The sequence below is a fragment of the Salmo trutta genome, chromosome 31 (genome assembly GCF_901001165.1).
Source record: "Salmo trutta chromosome 31, fSalTru1.1, whole genome shotgun sequence".
Classification (NCBI taxonomy): Eukaryota; Metazoa; Chordata; class Actinopteri; order Salmoniformes; family Salmonidae; genus Salmo; species Salmo trutta.
In genome coordinates, this window is record NC_042987.1 from 3891408 (window position 1) to 3914211 (window position 22804).

General features: G+C 44.6%; 1 protein-coding gene across 1 annotated transcript in view; it reads right to left on the reverse strand.

Moving 5' to 3' along the window:
- Window positions 1-576: 576 nt before the first annotated feature.
- Window positions 577-22804, reverse strand: part of LOC115169365 (neurocan core protein-like) — a 70297-nt gene continuing 48069 nt past the window's right edge. Inside the window, exons 14-19 of the mRNA XM_029724917.1 lie at window positions 15966-16079; window positions 9488-9539; window positions 7241-7430; window positions 6863-7007; window positions 2180-2362; window positions 577-1991 (exon numbers count right to left, since the gene is read on the reverse strand). Of these exons, the coding sequence (XP_029580777.1) occupies window positions 1867-1991; window positions 2180-2362; window positions 6863-7007; window positions 7241-7430; window positions 9488-9539; window positions 15966-16079 (809 nt within the window). The 3' untranslated portion in view covers window positions 577-1866. The remainder of the gene's footprint in view (window positions 1992-2179; window positions 2363-6862; window positions 7008-7240; window positions 7431-9487; window positions 9540-15965; window positions 16080-22804) is intronic.

The following is a 22804-nucleotide window of genomic DNA, read 5'->3' on the forward strand; positions in this document are numbered from 1 at the left end:
GTGGCAACTAGTAAGCCGGTGACGTCGACCGCCGAACGCCGCCCGAACAAGGAGAGGGGCCGACTTCGGCGGGAGTCGTGACACCCTGCGAGGCGACCGTTCGAATGGTGCTCTCAATTTTAGTGTCCAGTTCAGCAATAGTAGCCTTAAGATCCTCAGCTATAGCAACACGTAGTTCTCCCAGAGCGCGGGTAAGTTCTGTAAGTGTCACGTTGTTACCAGTGCCTTCCGCCATGTCTGTCTCGTTGTTTGGCGGGGAGTAGGCCTCCGAAGTGGATTTATTGTCCTTTGGTCGCTTATTACTCGGCATTTTCACATAGAAAGTTCCAATATTGTATTAGAAAGAAACGTTTGTTGTAAAAAGTGCTATAAAGTAGGTTAGGTTATTTCGCAGAAAAGTTGCAGGAGCCTCTCACACACAGCCGTTCACTCCAACATGCTAGCTCCGCCCACCCAATCTTCAGTGTTTGAGGTAGTGTATAGAAATGTGGTCGAGAAACAGAAAGAAAACTCAGAAACACTGAAATAATAGCGTTAAAGCCCAGCTTAATCACAAAACTGACCAGATACATTGTCGTCGTTCATTAAGTTTTTGCAGCTTTATTAAGAATGGAACACAACAGCAGGACAGGAAGTCATAACACCAAAAAATGGGATTACGCCCAATCAAATATCAGAAGAACCATATGCATCATGAATCATTGCATCCTACCCGTCACATATTGGAGCCGGGCAAAGATTGGGACTATTGACCACCGAGCAGATAACTTGGTAAAGTTTTGTCCCAGTCCGCAGTATTTCGATCTATCCTATTCCATCTAGATTAATGGGTCTGTTTTAGTTGTTATTTGAGAGGGCGATGCGGAGTACATGACTGGGTCATGACTGGTACATGACAATGCTCAGGTATCAATCAGATACCAGTCAATAACAAACAAACAAACACCACAGTATTTACAGTACAGAGAGAGGCAATCAAAGGGTTACCTTCGTTACTTTTGATTGTAAGAATGGTATATAAAACAAAAACGTATTACATTGCCTCGTTGGATTATGTAAAAAAAAAAGAAAAAACATACTGTATATTAACTTGCGAAGAGTCCATAATAAATAGTGACATTACATGAAGAGATAGCAAATATTAAAAATGGCATGTAAGTTGAATAATAAAACAGACCTGCTATTCAGGAGTCCTAAAGAAACATAACAAGTACAGTATACATACAAAAGCTCTGGGTTATTTGAGACTGAAAGCTAACTAGCTCACTTGCATTAATTACATTTGTGCTTTATAAACAGAATACTGAAATGAGTATGTTCTGAGATGTAGAACAAGCTTCAAACTTTGCAGAACACATACACTCACATAGCATACACACCCTGACACACACACACACACACACACACACACACACACACACACACACACACACACACACACACACACACACACACACACGTCACTGTCTTTATGTTTAGACAGTGAGAATAGGTTATCCATAGACATGCCAAGGATTTTCTGTTTCTAAGATATTAGCGACCGTGTTAGCGAGAGAACAAGTATTACTGTTGTAATGGACCTGGGGTAAACAAAATCAACAACAAAGGAACAAATCCTAACTTTAGATATGTACGTGTGAACAATTCACTTTTTTTGCACTGATGTCAATAGGTCATTTGCATGAAAGTTTTGCACACATACAGTATCTCAAGTGAGATTTTAACCCAAAGAGACGGACTGAAATAGGTCAGGAAAAAATAAATGCCAACTATTGTTGATTGTGAGTCCTGAATGGTTGATCCACTCAGTCACAGGATATGTCAGGGGGTCCAGCACAGGGCATTATGGGAGGTGTAGTATTTGGTTCAGTAGTGGCTGTGTGCATCCTCTTCCCTCTCCCTGTGTGCCTCTCCTCCATGTCTCCTGTGGTTCCTGCGCTCCCGGCGCTGGCCGTGGTGGTGGTTGCGGCGGTACCGGTGGGATCGCTGAGCTGACGGAGGGGAACACAGAGGGTACAGTGACAACATTTACCATCCTGTTTCTTATTGAGCCCATATTAGAGGGAATACACAAATGTTTATGGCTGACCCGGGTGAATAAAGGTTTGTTATCCAAAAAAGGTTACATAACATAACCACTGTGTTTTTTTCAGAACAAAATCTGGTGTTTGTCACTCACACTTTGTGCAGATGATCTTGGGCCGGTCCCAGGTGCCGTTGGCCCGGCAACGCGCAGTGGGGATGTGGCGCTGGTAGAAACCTTCAGTACACTGGTAACGCACAACAGCATGTATGTCATAGTGGGACCGCCGACGGCCAATCAGATGGGCGTTCTCCACGGCGGGTGGGATTCCACACAGCACTGTCAGACGGGCCGACAATAACAAAAAAGTCTGTGTTGAGCAACAAAGCAAAAGCACAAGATACTGTATGTAGCTACAGATGTAGGATCTTAATTTGATGACCCTGTTGCAGGAGAATGCAATGCAGGAAAAGGCTTCTGAAGTTTGTAATTTCCACTTTGAAAAATGCATCAGCCCCTAAAACATTTCCATTAATTATAATACACATAATAATTCACATTTCCTGTTGATGCAGGATTAATTTCCTGCTGTTGGAAACTGGCTCAAATTAAGATCCTACATGTATCTGTATGGTATCTTGCTTGCAGTTCCTTTCTTCTCTCCCTAGGTTGCACTATTGCTACTGAATCCCACCTGAAGACAGTTGGCGAGATTGAGTGCTGCCCAAAGGGAGAAACTGGGTGCTCTGCAGTTGGTATGGAGCAGTGCCAAGTAATAGAGAGCCAAGACAGCTCCCATATTTTCCCCTCCCTCTTTCTCACTCTGCCTCTCCATCTATTTCTCTCTCCCTCGCTCTCTGCTCTGCCTCTCTCTCTTCCACGCTCTGTATTCAAGGAGCTAGGCTTCAGGCTATCTCATAAATCCTCGCTCCTGTTCTCATTCCACAGTGTCACAATTACATCAGGGTAACAAAGAGATGCATTTTGGGACTTTGTGGGCAGATCCGAGGGCAAAACAGTCACTGGCAATTTAATGCCAGCTTTATACAAGATGGCAAATGGTGGCTTTGTAGACCAAGTAATTATCCGTAGGGTGAGATAAAATGGCAACAGAGACAGATGGAGTTTTCTGTTTAGATCAACTGGGAGTTAAAAAAGAACCATGCAATTCAGACTTCTGTGTTATATGTTTGATTGGAGCTTTATACACAAGCATCTTTTCCCAAATTTAGGCCTAGATTCAATCAGTTCAACCGTTAACTGGCGATAGCAGACACCTGCATAGCGGATGTTTTGGCGGTGTCGCAGGTGGAACTGTGTTGGAGCCGTCAAATCGGTGAGCAGCTGCCCCAGCGGTCATTGTCACGAAGCAACACCTGCCCCACTCCAGATAGAAGTTCAGAACGAGAAAGTGTAGGCTATATACAGTAGAAATAATTACAAATTTAAAAATAATTTGATGAAATAATGAGGATTTCTATCAGCCTAATCTAGGTGTAGATTACATCTCATATTCCAGTGTTTGAATTTGTGCAGCATTGAATTTGACTCCGTGCAGCATGGCAATGTCCGCTTTAGGTATAATGCCGGGAGACACTTGGGATTTGAAATGAATTGCATGGTTCTCCGAGCTGGGTATCTCCGGCGCGGCTCACTCTTGGATTGCGTCCTACCTGACAGGTCGCTTCTACCAGGTGGCGTGGCGAGAATCCGTCTACGCACCACGTGCTCTCACCACTGGTGTCCCCCAGCGCTCAGTTCTAGGCCCTCTCCTATTCTCGCTATACACCAAGTCACTTGGCTCTGTCATATCCTCACATGGTCTCTCCTATCATTGCTACGCAGACGACACACAATTAATCTTCTCCTTTCCCCCTTCTGATAACCAGGTGGCGAATCGCATCTCTGCATGTCTGGCAGACATATCAGTGTGGATGACGGATCACCACCTCAAGCTGAACCTCGGCAAGACGGAGCTGCTCTTCCTCCCAGGGAAGGACTGCCCTTTCCATGATCTCGCCATCACGGTGGACAACTCCATTGTGTCCTCCTCCCAGAGTGCTAAGAGCCTCGGCGTGACCCTGGACAACACCCTGTCGTTCTCCGCTAACATCAAGGCGGTGACCCGATCCTGTAGGTTCATGCTATACAACATTCGCAGAGTATGACCCTGCCTTACACAGGAAGCGCCGCAGGTCCTAATCCAGGCACTTGTCATCTCCCGTCTGGATTACTGCAACTCCCTGTTGACGGGGCTCCCTGCCTGTGCCATTAAACCCCTACAACTCATCCAGAACACCGCAGCCCGTCTGGTGTTCAACCTTCCCAAGTTCTCTCACGTCACCCCGCTCCTCCGCACACTCCACTGGCTTCCAATTGAAGCTCGCATCTGCTACAAGACCTTGGTGCTTGCCTACGGAGCTGTGAGGGGAACGGCACCTCCGTACCTTCAGGCTCTGATCAGGCCCTACACCCAAACAAGGGCACTGCGTTCATCCACCTCTGGCCTGCTGGCCCCCCTACCTCTGCGGAAGCACAGTTCCCGCTCAGCCCAGTCAAAACTGTTTGCTGCCCTGGCACCCCAATGGTGGAACAAGCTCCCTCACGACGCCAGGACAGCGGAGTCAATCACCACCTTCCGTAGACACATGAAACCCCACCTCTTTAAGGAATACCTGGGATAGGATATAGTAATCCTTCTAACACCCCCCACCCCCAAAAAAAATAAATATATAGATGTACTATTGGTTGTTCCACTGGATATCATAAGGTGAATGCACCAATTTGTAAGTCGCTCTGGATAAGAGTGTCTGCTAAATGACGTAAATGTAAATGTAAATCCAATCAAATGTTATTTGTCAGATGCGCCGAATACAACCGTTGTAGCCCTTACCGTGAAATGCTTACTTACAAGCCCTTAACCAACAATGCAGTTCAAGAAATAGAGTTAAGAAAATATTTACTAAATAAACTAAAGTGAAACAAAAACAAACAAGCAAACCAAAAAAAATCTAAAAGTAACAAGAAAATTACATAACAATAACAAGGCTATATACAGGGGGTACCGGTACCGAGTCAATGTGCGGGGGTACAGGTTAGTCGAGGTAATTTGTAAAGTGACTATGCATAGATAATTAACAGCGAGTAGCAGCAGTGTAAAAACAAAGGTTGGGGGGGGGGGGGTGTCAATGTAAATAGTCCGGTTGGCCATTTGAGTAATTGTTCAGCAGTCTTATGGCTTGGGGGTAGAAGCTGTTAAGGAGCCTTTTGGTCCTAGACTTGGCGCTCCGGTACCACTTGCCGTGCGGTAGCAGAGAAAATAGTCTATGACTTGGGTGGCTGGAGTCTTTGACCATTATTTGGGCCTTCCTCTGACACAGCCTGGTATATAGGTTCTGGATGTCAGGAAGCTTGGCCCCAGTGATGTACTGGGCCGTACGCACTACACTCTGTAGCGCCTTATGGTCAGATGCCGAGCAGTTGCCATACCAGGCGGTGATGCAACCGGTCAGGATGCTCTCGATGGTGCAGCTGTAGAACTTTTTGAGGATCTGGGGACCCATGCCAAATCTTTTCAGTCTCCTGAGGGGAAAGGTGTCGTGCCCTCTTCACAACTGTCTTGGTGTGTTTGGACCATGATAGTTCGTTGGACACCAAGGAACTTGAAACTCTCAACCCGCTCCATTTCAGCCCCGTTGATGTTAATGGGAGCATGCTCAGCCCTCCTTTTCCTGTAGTCCACGATCAGCTCCTTTGTCTTGCTCACATTGAGGGAGAGGTTGTTGTCCTGGCACCACACTGCCAGGTTTCTGACCTCCTGAACAGGGAGTACGGAGACTAAGCACGCACCCCTAAGGGGCCCCTGTGTTGAGGATCAGCGTGGTGGATATGTTGTTACCTACCCTTACCACCTGGGGGCAGCCTGTCAGGAAGTCCAGGATCCAGTTGCAGAGGGAGATGTTAAGTCCCAGTGTCCTTAGCTTAGTGATGAGCTTTGTGGGCACTATGGTGTTGAACGCTGAGCTGTAGTCAATGAACAGCATTCTCTCATAGGTGTTCATTTTGTCCAGGTGGGAAAGGGCAGTGTGGAGTGTGGTTTGAGATTGTGGCTCTGTGGATCTGTTGGGGCGGTATGCGATTTGTAGTGGGTCTAGGGTTTCCAGCATGATTTGACTGCTCTAACGCAGTTCCCCCTCCAACACCGCCAAAACAACCGCTATGTTGATGTTGGCTAAAGCAGATCTGACTGAATCAAGCCCTTAAAAGGGAAATATGAGAGAGCATTGTGGGCCATCGCTGCTTGTCACACTGCTGCCTATTGAGGTTTGACAGCCCACATATTAATTGGGTTGTTTCTAGGGGAATTTCAGTGGTTTAGAAATAGCACTCTCTTCTGTCTGTCGATAAGGCAAAAAAAAATTATGCATGACACTATGTCTGATGCTAGTCAATAATAACCTGTTGAACTAAATACCAGATTGACACGTTTAACCAAAAGGCCATATTTCTTCTTGCATTTTACGTTGATAAAACTGTCATTATGCTCTTACACTCAGGGCTGATGTGAAGTTTGTCAATAGAATGTCTGGCAGTGAAACGCACAAACAGTCACCAGAGGATACAAGGCTTTGTAGAGGAAAATGAAGGCTTTGGAACGTAATATGAAACAATATTTCCAAAATCGTTATTTGCCATGATGACTCATCTAAAGCCAAATGAACATAACATCCTGTTTCTAGCCACAGCCCAGTCTAATGCCACTTTCCAATAGGAACCCGCTGTTTCGAAAACCCTTACTGAGGACGTTATTTCCATGTAAATGCATCATTGTTGTTTTACCTGTGCTTTTCTTACAGACGTAGGGCAGGTTATAGTTGCAGGGCACATCGTTCCACTTGCCGTCCTCATGGGCGATAGTCACCACACAGTCCTCTCCGCCCGCGAAGAAGTTATCAGGCTGGTTCTCTCTCCAGTTCTCATATACCTACACAATACCACACAATTATGTTACATTGTAATAATTTTCTATTATACTGTAGTCATGCTAAATTGGCTTTAAATCTGTTATAAACTAATAATCACCCAGTTATACATCTGTAGTTACACTTTACACATATTATTCCGACTGCGAGGATCAAGTACAGGTATAAATCACATATATTCACAAACTGAGCATAATATGACATATTATTGACAGAGAGGAATATCGAATCTCACCAGGTCATTGACATCAGTCCACTGGAAGTCCTCCTCCACGGTGCGATCATTCAGGCCAATCCAGGTGTTATCATGGCCCAGACCATTGATGAACTCCTGCTCTGTGACTGAGGTGATGCTACTAAGATGGGCGCTGTGCACTCTGCAGTCCTTCTCTGCATCCTCCCAGGTGTGTCTGTGAGAGAAGTACCTGAAGTGGAGAAACAGGTAGATGTAATTTCAATAGAATAACATACAAGGAGATATTATTGTTATTATGTTGAGAGGTTTCTCGTAAGTAAGCATTTCAGAGCAATGTTGCACTGTTTACACCCTGTTGTAACCTCTGTACAGTGTATTCAGAAAGTACTCAGACCCCTTGACTTCTTCCACATTTTGTTACCTTACAGCCTTATTCTAAAATGGATTAAATCGTTTTTTCCCCTCATCAATCGACACACAATACCCCATAATGATAAAGCAAAAACAGTTTTTTTAAACATTTTTGCAAATGTACACTACCGGCCAAAAGTTTTAGAATACTTACTCATTCAAGGGTTTTTATTTGTACTATTTTCTACATTGTAGAATAATAGTGAAGACAAACTATGAAATAACACATATGGAATCATGTAGTAACCAAAAAAGTGTTGAATCTAAATATATTTTATATTTGAGATTCTTCAAAGCAGCCACCCTTTGCCTTGATGACAGCTTTGCACACTCTTGGCATTCTCTCAACCAGCTTCATGAGGTATGGAACGCATTTCAATTAACAGGTGTGCCTTGTTAAAAGTTAATTTGTGGAATTTCTTTCCTTAATGCGTTAGAGCCAATCAGTTGTGTTGTGACTAGGTAGCGGGGGTACACAGAAGATAGCCTTATTTGGTAAAAGACCAAGTCCATATTATGGCAAGAACAGCTCAAATAAGGAAAGAGAAATGACCATCTATCATTACTTTCAGACATGAAGGTCATTCAATACGGAAATATAAAATTTTTTGAAAGTTTCTTCAAGTGCAGTCGCAAAAACCATCAATCGCTATGATGAAACTGGCTCTCATGAGGACCGCCACAGGAATGGAAGACCCAGAGTTACCTCTGCCGCAGAGGATAAGTTCATTAGAGTTACCAGCCTCAGAAATTACAGCCCAAATAAATGCTTCAGAGTTCAAGGAACAGACACATCTCAACATGAACTGTTCAGAGGAGACTGTGTGAGTCAGGCCTTCATGGTCGTATTGCTGCAAAGAAACTACTACTAAAGGACACCAATAATAAGAAGAGGCATGCTTGGGCCAAGAAACACAAGCAATGGACATTAGACCGGTGGATATCTGTCCTTTGGTCTGGAGTCCAAATTGGAGATTTTTGGTTCCAACCACCATGTCTTTGTGAGACGCAGGGTAGGTGAACGGATCGCCGCATGTGTGGTTCCCACCGTGAAGCATGGAGGTGGTGGTGTGATGGTGCTTTGCAGGTGACACTGTCTGTGATTTATTTATAATTCAAGGCACACTTAACCAGCATGACTACCACAGCATTCTGCAGTGATACACCATCCCATCTGGATTGGGCTTAGTGGGACTATCATTTGTTTTTCAACAGGACAATGACCCAACACACCTCCAGGCTGTGTAAGGGCTATTTTACCAAGGAGGAGAGTGATGGAGTGCTGCATCAGATGACCTGGCCTCCACAATCCCCCGACCTCAACCAAATTGAGATGGTTTGGGATGAGCTCTACTGACAATTCCTTCGACCTCATGGCTTGGTTTTTGCTCTGACATGCACTGTAAACTGTGGGGCCTAATATAGACAGGTGTATAAAATCATGTCCAATCAATTGAATTTACCACAGGTGGACTCCAATAAAGTTGTAGAAACATCTCAAGGATGATCAATGGAAACAGGATGCACTTGAAGTCAATTTCGAGTCTCATAGCAAAGGGTCTGAATACCCATGTAAATAAGGTATGTTTTTTAAAATAAAATGTACAAACATTTCTAAAAATCTGTTTTTGCTTTGTCATTATGGAGTATTGTGTGTAGATTGCTGAGGAAAAAAATTATATTTAATGAATTTTAGAATAAGGCTGTAACATAACAAAATGTGGAAAAAGTCAAGGGGTCTGAATACTTTCCGAATGCACTGTAGATGACAAATACATTTTGATTTGATTTAACATGAATGTTTAGAGGCTTGTCGAAGTTTGAAGTAAAAGCTTTTTTTAGAAGTTTGTAGAACAGTCTTATTTTCTCACGCACCTGTAGCAGTGGCCATGGAACTTCCTCCATCCATGTTCACAACTCTCAACGTCTAAGAGTAGAGGGAGAAAGGAGAGAGGTGGAGGGATGAAGATAGGAGAGAGGTATAGGCGAGATAGGTAAGTGTATGGAAGATGGGAGGGGGCAAAGAAAGACAGATAAAGGAGGCAATGAAGCGAAAAAGAGATTGAGTGAAAGAGATAGGGGAGGGAAAGAGATGAAGGAGAGTAGGAAGATAGATGAAAAGAGGGACAGAGTGAGAGGTGGATCAAAGGGAGAGAAGATTATTCTCATACCCTTTCAACCTTTCATCCAGTATTGTACCTCTCAGGACCTGCAAGGACACATATTAATGGTGTTAAAATCCTGTGAGAGTGAATGAAACACTAAACCTGCAATCATGGATTATGCATTTCCATTCTCGGCACACGTTGTTCCTTTCTCTGCATGGGGAGGACTCATTATTGTGCATTATGAGGACTCATTAATAACTAAGGGTTATGTATTCATTAATCCTCATTGCTATTAGTCTTTCTGCACACACGGGGGAGGACAAATGAGGAGTTGTGGGCGACTGTCTGACTCTGAAGCCAGTGAGGTGTGTGTGTGTGTGTGTGTGTGTGTGTGTGTGTGTGTGTGTGTGTGTGTGTGTGTATGCACTTGTTTGAGTGCGTGTCTGCGCTCGTTTCAGTGTGTGTGCGTGCGTGTGTGTGTTTCGGTGTGCATATATCAGGCAGCTCTCTGCAGCACAGTGACAGGTAAGATACAATGCTTGATAGCCGGTGAGTGATACACCAGGGGTGCGAAGGTGAATGGCAAGGCACTGGAGCGACGAACTGCCCTTGCTGTCTCTGCCTGGCCAGCACCCCTCTCTCCACTGGGATTCTCTGCCTCTGACCCTATTACGGGGACTGAGTGCGTCACTTGAGTGGGTTGAGTCACAGACGTGATCTTCCTGTCCGGTTTTGCGCCCTCTTAGGCTCGTGCGGTGGAGGAGATCTTTGTGGGCTAAACTCAGCCTTGTCTCAGGGTAGTAAGTTGGTGGTCTGTTGATATCCCTCTAGTGGTGTGGGGGCTGTGCTTTGACAAAGTGGGTGGGGTTATATCTTGCCTGGTTGGCCCTGTCTGGGGGTATTGTCGGACGGGGCCACAGTGTCTTCCGACCCACCCCTGTCTCAGTATCTATGCTGCAATAATCTATGTACCGGGGGACTAGGGTCAGTCTGTTGTATCTTGTGTCCTGTGTGAATTTAAGTATGATCCCTCCAATTTTCTCTCTCTCCCTCCCTCCCTCCCTCCCTCCCTCTCTCTCTCTCTCTCTCTCTCTCTCTCTCTCTCTCTCTCTCTCTCTCTCCCTCCCTCCCTCCCCCAGGACCTGAGCCCTAGGACCATGCCTCAGGACTACTTGGCCTGATGACTCCTGGCGGTCCCCAGTCCACCTGGTCGTGCTGCTGCTCCAGTTTCAACTGTTCTTCCTGCGGCTAGGGAACCCTGACCTGTTCAATGGATGTGCTACCTTGTCCCGGACCTGCTGTTTTCAACCCTCTCCTCCTCTCTACCGCACCTGCTGTCTAGACCTCTGAATGATCGGCTATGAAAAGCCAACTAACATTTACTCCTGAGGTACTTATTTTTTTCACCTTTATTTTTTTTTTCACCTTTATTTAACCAGGTAGGCTAGTTGAGAACAAGTTCTCATTTACAACTGCGACCTGGCCAAGATAAAGCAAAGCAGTTCGACAAACAACACAGAGTTACACATGGAATAAACAAAACATACAGTCAATAACACAATAGAAAAAAGTCTATATACAGTGTGTGCAAATGAGGTAAGATAAGGGAGGTAAGGCAATAAATAGGCCACAGTGGCGAAATAATTACAATTTAGCAATTAAACACTGGAGTGATAGATGTGCAGAAGATAAATGTGCAAGTAGAGATACTGGGGTGCAATGGAGCAAAACAAATAAATACCAGTATGGCGATGAGGTAGTTGGATGGGTTATTTACGGATGGGCTATGTACAGGTGCAGTGATCTGTGAACTGCTCTGACAGCTGGTGCTTAAAGTTAGTGCAGGAGATATGAGTCTCCAGCTTCAGTGATTTTTGCAATTCGGAGGAATTGGCTTTGTGGGTGACCAGTGAAATATACCTGATGGAGCGTGTGCTACAGGTGGGTGCTGCTATGGTGACTAGTGAGCTGAGATAAGGTGGGGCTTTACCTAGCAAAGACTTATAGATGACCTGGAGCCAGTGGGTTTGGCGACGAATATGAAGCGAGGGCCAGCCAACGAGAGCATACAGGTCTCAGTGGTGGGTAGTATATGGGGATTTGGTGACAAAACGGATGGCACTGTGATAGACTGCATCCAATTTGCTAAGTATAGTGTTGGGAGGCTATTTTGTAAATGACATCACCGAAGTCAATCGGATAGGTAGGATAGTCAGTTTTAAGTGGGTATGTTTGGCAGCATGAGTGTAGGATGCTTTGTTGCGAAATAGGACGCCGATTCTAGATTTAATTTTGGATTGGAGATGTTTAATATGAGTCTGGAAGTAGAGTTTACAGTCTAACCAGACACCTAGGTATTTGTAGTTGTCCACAAGTCAGAACCGTCCAGAGTAGCGATGCTGGATGGGCAGGCAGGTACGGGCAGCGATTGGTTGAAGTGCATGCATTTAGTTTTATTTGCATTTAAGAGCAGTTGGAGGCCACGGAAGGAGAGTTGTATGGCATTGAAGCTCGTCTGGAGGTTAGTTAACACAGTGTCCAAAGAAGGGCCAGAAGTATACAGAATGTTGTCGTCTGCGTAGAGGTGGATCAGAGAATCACCAGCAGCAAGAGCGACATCATTGATGTATACAGAGAAAAGAGTCGGCCCGAAAATTGAACCCTGTGGCACCCCCATAGAGACTACCATAGGTCTGGACAACCGGCCCTCCGATTTGACACACTGAACTCTGTCTGAGAAGTAGTTGGTGAACCAGGCGAGGCAGTCATTTGAGAAACCAAGGCTGTTGAGTCTGCCGATAAAAATGTGGTGATTGACAGAGTCGAAAGCCTTGGCCAGATCGATGAATACAGCTGAACAGTATTGTCTCATCATTGGCGGTTATGATATCGTTTAGGACCTCGAGCGTGGCTGAGGTGCACCCTTGACCAGCTCGGAAACCAGATTGCATAGCGGAGAAGGTACGGTGGGATTCGAAATGGTCGGTGATCTGTTTGTTAACTTGGCTTTCGAAGACCTTAGAAAGGCAGCGTAGGATAGATACAGGTCTGTAAGCAGTTTGGGTCTGGAGAGTCTCCACCTTTGAAGAGGGGGATGACCATGGCAGCTTTCCAATCTTTAGGGATTTCAGACGATACGAGATCCCTAAAGGTTGAAAAGGCTAGTAATAGGGGTTGCAACAATTTCGGCTGATAATTTTAGAAAGAGAGGGTCCAGATTGTCTAGCCCAGCTGATTTGTAGGGGTCCAGATTTTGCAGCTCTTTTAGAACATCAGCTATCTGGATTTGGGTGAAGGAGAAATGGGGGAAGCTTGGGCAAGTTGCTGTGGGGGTTGCAGGGCTGTTGACCAGGGTAGGGGTGGCCAGGTGGAAAGCATGGCCAGCCGTAGAAAAATGCTTATTGAAATTCTCAATTATTGTGGATTTATCGGTGGTGACAGTGTTTCCTAGCCTCAGTGCAGTGGGCAGCTGGGAGGAGGTGCTCTTATTCTCCATGGACTTTACAGTGTCCCAGATCTTTTTGGAGTTTGTGCTGCAGAATGCAAATTTCTGTTTGAAAACGGTAGCCTTTGCTTTCCTAACTGCCTGTGTATATTGGTTCCTAACTTCACTGAAAAGTTGCATATCGTGGGGGGCTATTCGAGCTAATGCCTTACGCCACAGGATGTTTTTGTGCTGGTCAAAGGCAGTCACGTCTGGAGTGAACCACGGGCTATATCTGTTCCTGGTTTTAAAAAAATTGAATGGGGCATGCTTATTTAAGATTGTGAGGAAAGCACTTTTAAAGAATAACCAGGCATCTTCTACTGACGGAATGAGGTCAAAATCCTTCCAGGATACCCGGGCCAGGTCGATTAGAAAGGCCTGCTCACTGAAGTGTTTTAGGGAGCGTTTGACAGTGATGAGGGGTGGTCGTTTGACCGCAGACCCATTACGGACGCAACCAACGAGGCAGTGATCGCTGAGATCCTGGTTGAAGACAGCAGAGGTGTATTTAGAGGGCAGGTTGGTTAGGATGATATCTATGAGGGTACCTGTGTTTACAGATTTGGGGTTGTACCTGGTAGATTTATTGATAATTTGTGTGAGATTGAGGGCATCAAGCTTAGATTATAGGATGGCCGGGGTGTTAAGCATGTCCCAGTTTAGGTCACCTAACAGCACGAGCTCTGAAGATAGATGGGAGGTAATCAATTCACATATGGTGTCCAGGGCACAGCTGGGAGCAGAAGGTGGTCTTTAGCAAGCGGCAACGGTGAGAGACTTGTTTCTGGAAAGATGGATTTTTAAAAGTAGAAGCTCAAATTGTTTGAGCACAGACCTGGATAGTAAGACAGAACTCTGCAGGCTATCTCTGCAGTAGATTGCAACTGTGCCCGCTTTGGCAATTCTATCTTGTTGGAAAATGTTATAGTTAGGGATGGACATTTCTGGGTTTTTGGTGGCCTTCCTAATCCAGGATTCAGACAAGGCTAGGACATCCGGGTTGGCAGAGTGTGCTAAAGCAGTGAATAAAACAAACTTAGGGAGGAGGCTTCTAATGTTAACATGCATGAAACCAAGGCTTTTTCGGTTACAGAAGTCAACAAATGAGAGCGCCTGGGGAATGGGAGTGGAGCTAGGTGCTGCAGGGCCTGGATTAACCTCTACATAGCTAGAGGAACAGAGAAGGAGTAGGGTAAGGGTACGGCTAAAGGCTATAAGAACTGGTCGTCTAGTACGTTCGGAACAGAGAGTAAAAGGAACAGGTTTCTGGGCGCGGTAGAATAGATTCAATGCATAATGAACAGACAAAGGTATGGTAGGATGTGAATACAGTGGAGGTAAACCTAGGCATTGAGTGATGATGAGAGAGGTTTTGTCTCTAGAAACATCAATTAAACCAGGTGAGGTCACCGCATGTGTGGGAGGTGGGACAAGAGGGTTAGCGGAGGCATACTGAGCAGGGCTGGAGGCTCTACAGTGAAATAAGACAATCACTAACCAAAACAGCAATGGACAAGGCATATTGACATTAAGGAGAGGCATGCGTAGCCGAGTGATCATAGGGTCCAATGAGTAGCTGGACGGGCTGGAGACATGGCGATTCAAACAGCTAGCAGGCCGAGGATAGCAGGCTAGCAGAAGGGCCATAGAGGGAAGTCGCGATGGAAGAAGTCTGTTGTAGCCCCCTCGTGCGGTTACGTCGGCAGATCAGTCGTGGTGGATCAGCAGGGGTCCGTGTAGTAAAAGGGTCCAGGCCAATTTGCAAAATGGGTATAGTAGCCCAAGAAATTGACTGATGGACCACTTCAGCTAACAGGTAACAGACCTGTTGCACCCTCTACAACCACTGTGATTATTATTATTTGACCCTGCTGGTCATCTATGAACATTTGAACATCTTGAATAACAATCTGGCCTTAAATGGCCATGTACTCTTATAATTACATTTACATTTTAGTCATTTAGCAGACGCTCTTATCCAGAGTGACTTACAATAGTGAATGCATACATTTCATTTCATGCATTTTTTTTTTTTGTACTGGCCCCCCGTGGGAATCGAACCCACAACCCTGGTGTTGCACACACCATGCTGGCGTTGCAAACACCATGCTCTACCAACTGAGCCACTGGGAAGGGTTACGGAAGGCACAGCCAGAAGAGGACTGGCCACCCCTCAGAGCCTGATTTCTCTCTAGGTTTCTTCCTTGGTTCCTGCCTTTCCAGGGAGTTTTTCCTAGCCACCATGCTACTACATATGCATTTCTTGCTGTTTGGGGTTTTAGGCTGGGTTTCTGTATAGCACTTTGTGACATCTGCTGATATAAAAAGGGCTTTATACATACATTTGATTGATTGATTGATTGATTGATTGATAGTGCACTGTGATGTTAGCCGCTGATACAGCTGTAAGCCGATACTGCACATAACGCTGATCAAGATGATCTGGATCACAGCCGGCTGCTGTACACTGCTGATAGCAGACAGGCAACATCATCCTGAACACTGTAGATACTGTATCTAGGTATTTACTGTCGACACGTTTATAGAGCTACACATATAGAAGTAGCAAAAACAAAACATCACAAATTGAGATATTATTTTGCATAAGGCTTCATGGTTAAATGTAAAACATGCCCCTGTATAATTTTGAGAAGTGTATGTTAGATGAAAGTGTCTCTCTGTTTAGGCTGTGTGTATTGACTATAGTGTGTTTCCATGCTTGTGCCATGTGTTGATCAGTGTGTATTAACTGTCTTACCCTTCTCACAGGTGTCTCCTGCGTAGCTGGGCAGACAGAGGCAGACAAATGAGTCGATCTTGTCGATGCAGGTGCCTCCGTTTAGACAAGGATTGGACTGGCAGTCATCCACGTCTGTTAGAAAAAACACACACAACACAGGTTGGAGAGTCCTAGAGTAACCATCCACTTTAAATCAAATCACATTTTATCAGTCACATGCACCAAATACAACAGGTGTAGACCTTACAGTGAAATGCTTACTTAGGAGTCCCTAAACAACAGTGCAGTTTTAAAAAATACGGATAAGAATAAGAGATAAAAGTAACAAGTAATTAAAGAGGAGCAGTAAAAAAAAATAACAATATATACAGGGGGGGTGCCGGTACAGAGTCAACGTGCGGGGTCACCGGTTAGTTGAGGTAGTATGTACATGTAGGTAGGGTTAATTAAAGTGACTATGCATAGATGACAACAGAGAGTGGCAGTGGTGTGGAGGGGGAGGGGGGGGGGGCAATGTGAATAGTCTGAGTAGCCATTTGACTAGATGTTCAGGAGTCTTATGGCTTTGGGGTAGAAGCTGTTTAGAAGCCTATTGGACCTAGACTTGGCGCTCCGGTACCGCTTGCCGTGTGGTAGCAAAGAGAACAGTCTATGACTAGGGTGGCTGGAGTCTTTGACAATTTTCAGGGCCTTCCTCTGACACAGCCTGGTACATAGGTCCTGGATGGCAGGAAGCTTGGCCCCAGTGATGTACTGGGCCGTTCGCATTACCCTCTGTAGTGCCTTGCGGTCGGAGGCCAAGCAGTTGCCATACCAGGCAGTGATGCAACCAGTCAGGATGCTCTCGATGGTGCAGCTGTAGAACCTTTTGCGGATCTGAGGACCCATGCCAAATCTTTTCAGTCTCCTGAGGGGGAATAGGTTTTGTCGTGCCCTCTTCACGACTGTCATGGTGTGCTTGGACCATGTTAGTTGGTTGGTGATGTGGACATCAAGGAACTTGAAGCTCTCAACCTGCTCCACTGCAGCCCCGTCGATGAGAATGGGGGCGTGCTCGTTCCTCTTTTTCCTGTAGTCCACAATCAACTCCTTTGTCTTGATCACGTTGAGGGAGAGGTTTAGACTAGTTCACGCAAGTTCACTGGCTATGCGCACAGACCTTGCACAAATACTTTTTCCGTAAATCTAGCATTTGACGACAATGGGCGATTTGTGGAAAAATTTCAGATAAGCTTGGTCTAAAGTTGATGATTGGGGATAGAGTAAAGAGAACAATGTCCACAGCTCTGACATTCTCCCAGAGGTGATTCATTGGTGTAACACAAAGGATAGATTTTTCCTACGTTTTCTATGTCGAACTGCAGCAGTGGTTGCAACACTTTTATTTGATTTATTTAACTAAGCAAGGCAGTTAAGAACAAATTATTATCTACGATGGCCTACCCGGACACGCTGGGCCAATTGTGCCTCGCCCTATGGGACTCCCAATCACAGCCGGATGTGATGCAGCCTGGATTCAAACCAGGTACTGCAGTGACACCTCTTGCACTGAGATGCAGTGTCTTAGACCACTGTGCCACTCGCCACACTAACTAAATTCATATCACCAGGAAATTGTATCCAAATCCTACCATTTTGAAGACCACTCTTGACCTTGTCTTTAGCCTAGCAGTAAAGAGCGTTGGGCCAATAAGTCGAAAGGTCGCTGGTTCAATTGCCAGAGATGGCTAGGTGGATAACCCCCAACAAAAACTGCCCTCCCCGGTGCCGAAGACGTGGATGTCGATAAGGCAGCCCCCCGCACCTCTCTGATTCAGAGGGATTGGGTTAAATATGGAAGATACATTTTGGGTGAATGCATTCAGTTGTGCAACTGACTACGTATCCCCCTTTGCTTTCTTGCACTAACACGTGTCTTTTCTTACGAGCACTGACTTTGCCGATAGTAACTTTTACTCAATAAAGCAGCTATGAATGGACTGACTGTAAGTGGTTCTGGATAAGAGCTTCTACAAAATTACTCAAATGTAAAGGTGAATGTTTTGTAAGGGAGGAGGATAATTTAATTCTCACCATGGCAACTCAAGATTACTGTGGATGTTTCTGTTTTCCTCTTCTTTGTCCCTTTCCTTCCTACTTCACGAATCAGGGCGCCCTGAGAGTACTTCAGAGCCAATTCACTTATTTCATTATTCCTGTGCCAAGCTCAAGGTAGCGAGAGCCATCTCTCTCTCCCTCTCTCGCTCTCTCTCTCTCTCAATTCAATGGGCTTTATTGGCATGGGAAACATATGTTTACATTGCCAAGCAAGTGAAATAGATAATAAACAAAAGTGAAATAATCAAAAAGGAACAGTAAACATTAGACTCACTAAAGTTTCAAAGAAATAGAGACATTTCAAATGTCATATTATGGCTATGTACAAAAGGGAAGATAAATAAACATGAATATGGGTTGTATTTACCTCTCGTCGGCTTTGTGTTCATGTTACCTGATGAAATTGCTGTACAATATGATCTTGTTTCCATCTGATGCACATTCAGATGTCATAAATCAGCACTGCAGAGCTCTCTCTGTCCTCTGCCGTGCCTTGATTGTATTACTGCTGATGATATCTGGTAATGTGCATGTACACCCTGGCCCATCTAATGTTGCTAGCCCCAATTCTGCTCTGATATCTGCTTCACTGATTTCTGCTCTCGTAAAAGCCTGGGTTTTCTGCACGTTAACACTAGAAGCGTATTACTTAAAATGGATCAACGGAAGGTGTGGGTTCACAGCTCCAATCCAGATGTGTTGGTCGTTACTGAGACGTGGTTAAGGAAAAGTGTTTTGAATACTGATGTTAACCTTTCTGGTTATAACCTTCTTCGTGCAAAACAGATCTTCCGAAGGTGGGGGAGTGGCAATCGTTACCAATGATCACTTTCAGTGCTCGCTTGTCTCCACCAAGTCTGTCCCCAAAAATGTGATTTGCTGGGATTAAGCATTAAACATTCAAATAGCTCTTTGTTGACTGTTGCTGGGTGCTATTGTCTTCCATCAGCACCGGCCTGTACCCTACCTGCCCTAAGCACTCTCCTGGCCCCTTACACTAAGTCTGAATTTGTTCTGCTAGGTGACCTAAACTGGGACATGCTTAAACCACCTGACCAAGTCCTAAAGCAATGGGACCCCCTAAAACTCTCTCAGATTATCACCAATCCCACAAGATATGACTCCAAACACCCAGAAAAGGCTACTTTCCTTGACGTTATCCTCACAAATAATCCTGATAGGTATCAGTCTGGTGTTTTCTGTAATGATCTTAGTGATCACTGTTTTACAGCCTGTGTTCGTAATGGCTGCTCAGTGAAACGACCTGTCCTAACTTGTCATAGACGCTTGCTAAAAAACTTTAATGAGCAAGCCTTTCTTCATAAACTGGCCTCTGTAAAATGGTATAGAATCAGCTTGATTCCCTCTGTCAAAGACAATTGGACCTTCTTTTTTGATATTTTCAGTGGTATTGTTAACAAAGACGCCCCATAAAGAAAATGAGAACTAAAAACAGGTTCAGCCCCTGGTTTGACCGTGATCTTGCAGAGTTACTCCACCTCAAGAATTGCATTTGGCGAAAGGCTCGGCACACACACTCAGTCTGACTGGCTCTTGTTCAGGCAAATGAAAAATAAGTGCACTCAGGCTATTGGAAAGTCCAAAGTTCAGTTACTTTATTTTGTGTTAAATGCTCTACAACAAAGCTTTCTTAGTGTCCAAAAAGCTTTCTCTACCCTTAACCTTTTTCTGAACACCTCCAAAACAAAGGTAATGTGGTTTGGTAAGAGAATGCCCCTCTTCCCACAGGTGTTATTACTACCTCTGAGGGTTTAGAGCTTGAGGTAGTCACCTCATGCAAGTACTTGGGAGTATGGCTAGACTGTGCACTGTCCTTCTCTCAGCCAATATCAAAGCTGCAGGCTAAAGTTAAATCTAGACTTGGTTTCCTCAATCGTAATCGCTCCTCTTTCACCCCAGCTGCCAAACTAACCCTGATTCAGATGACCATCCTACCCATGCTAGATTACGGAGACATAATTTATAGATCGTCAGGTAAGGGTGCTCTCGAGCGGCTAGATGTTCTTTACCATTTGGCCATCAGATTTGCCACCAATGCTCCTTATAGGACACATCACTGCACTCTATACTCCTCTGTAAACTGGTCATCCCTGTATACCCGTCGCAAGACCCACTGGTTGATGCTTATTTATAAAACTCTCTTAGGCCTCACTCCCTCCTATCTGAGCGATCTAATGCAGCCCTCATTCTCCACATACAACACACGTTCTGCCAGTCACATTCTGTTAAAGGTCCCCAAAGCACACACATCCCTAGGTCGCTCCTCAATCCAGTTCGCTGCAGCTAGCGACTGGAACGAGCTGCAACAAACACTCAAACTGGACAGTTTTATCTCCATCTCTTCATTCAAAGACTCAATCATGGACACTTACTGACAGTTGTGGCTGCTTTGTATGATGTATTGTTGTCTCTACCTTCTTGCCCTTTGTGCTGTTGACTTTGTCCAATAATGTTTGTAGCATGTTTTTGTAGTGCTACCATGTTGTGCTGCTGCCATGTTGTGCTGCTACCATGTTGTTGTCATGTTGTGTTGCTACCATGCTGTGTTGTCATGTTTTGCTGCCTTGTGTTGTTGTCTTAGGTCTCTCTTTATGTAGTGTTGTGTTGTCTCTCTTGTTGTGATGTGTGTTTTGTCCTATATTTATATTGTATTTTTTTTTTTTATTCCAGGCCCCCGTCCCAGCAGGAGGACTTTTGCCTTTTGGTAGGCCATCATTGTAAATAAGAATTTGTTCTTAACTGACTTGTCTAGTTAAATAAAGGTTAAATAAAATAAATAAAAAATGTACAATGGTGTTCTTCACTGGTTGCCCTTTTCTTGTGGCAACAGGTCACAAATCTTGCTGCTGCGATGGCATACTGTGGTATTTCACCCAATAGATATGGAAGTTTATCAAAATTGGATTTGCTTTGGAATGCTTTGTGTAATCTGAGGGAAATATGTGTCTCTAATATGGTCATATATTTGGCAGGAGGTTATGAAGGGCAGCTCAGTTTCCACCTCACTTTGTGGGCGGTTTGCACATAGCTTGTTTTCTCTTGAGATCCAGGTCTGCCTACTGCGGCCTTTCTCAATAGCAAGGCCATGCTCACTGAGTCTGTACATAGTCAAAGCTTTCCTTAATTCTCTCTCTCACAGAACTGGGTTCAAATATATGTGTATTTGAGTTGCTGGTATTTAATATACAGCTCAAAACAAGTACTTTTATTTCAGTATTTGAATTGTATTTGTAAAAACCAAATAATCTGCCAAATTGTATTTGAAATACTCAAATACACAGACTCAAATACACTCCCATGCATTTAACCCAGGTGAATAGTATTTGAAATAAGTATTTGAAAATACTATTTCCAAATACATTAAAATATTCAACAAATAAAACATCTGAATGCTTACATTTAAAAAATATATATATATTTCACCTTTATTTAACCAGGTAAGCTAGTTGAGAACAAGTTCACATTTACAACTGCGACCTGGCCAAGATAAAGCAAAGCAGTGCAACACAAACAACAACAGAGTTACACATGGAATAAACAAGTGTACAGTCAATAACACAATAGAAAAAAAAGAAAGTCTATATACAGTGTGTGCAAATGGCGTGAGGAGATAAGGCAATAAATAGACCATAGTAGCGAAGTAATTACAGTTTAGCAAATTAACACTGGAGTGATAGATGAGCAGATGATGATGTGCAAGTAGAAATACTGGTGTGCAAAAGAGCAGAAAAGTAAATTAAAATAATATGGGGATGAGGTAGGTAGATTGGGTGGGCTATTTACAGATGGGCTATGTACAGCTGCAGCGATCGGTTAGCTGCTCAGATAGCTGATGTTTTAAGTTAGTGAGGGAAATATAAGTTTCCAGCTTCAGCGATTTTTGTAATTTGTTCCAGTCATTGGCATCAGAGAAGTGGAAGGAAAGGCAGCCAAAGGAGTTGTTGGCTTTGGGGATGACTGCTGGAGCACATGCTATGGGTGGGTGTTGTTATCGTGACCAGTGAGCTGAGATAAGGCGGAGCTTTACCTAGTATAGACTTATAGATGACCTGGAGCCAGTGGGTCTGGCCGCGAATATGTAGCGAGGGCCAGCCGACTAGAGCATACAGGTCGCAGTGGTGGGTGGTATAAGGGGCTTTGGTGACAAAACGGATGGCACTGTGATAGTTTGCTGAGCAGAGTATTGGAAGCTATTTTGTAAATGACATCGCAAAAATCGAAGATCGGTAGGATAGTCAGTATTACGAGGGTATGTTTGGCGGCGTGAGTGAAGGAGGCTTTGTTGCGAAATAGGAAGCCAATTCTAGATTTAATTTTGGATTGGAGATGTTTAATATCAGTCTGGAAGGAGAGTTTACAGTCTAGCCAGACACCTAGGTATTTGTAGTTGTCCACATATTCTAAGTCAGAACCATCCAGAGTAGTGATGCTGGACGGGCAGGCGGATGCGGGCAGCGAACGGTTGAGAAGCATGCATTTGGTTTTACTAGCTTTTAAGAGCAGTTGGAGACCATGGAAGGAGGGTTGTACGGCATTGAAGCTCGTTGGAGGTTAGTTAATAGTGTCCAAAGAAGGGCCAGATGTATACAGAATGGTGTCTTCTGTGGAGAGGTGGATCAGGGAATCACCCGCAGCAAGAGCGACATCGTTGATATATACAGAGAGAAGAGTCGGCCCGAGAATTGAACCCTGTGGTACCCCCATAGAGACTGCCAGAGGTCCGGACAACAGGCCCTCCG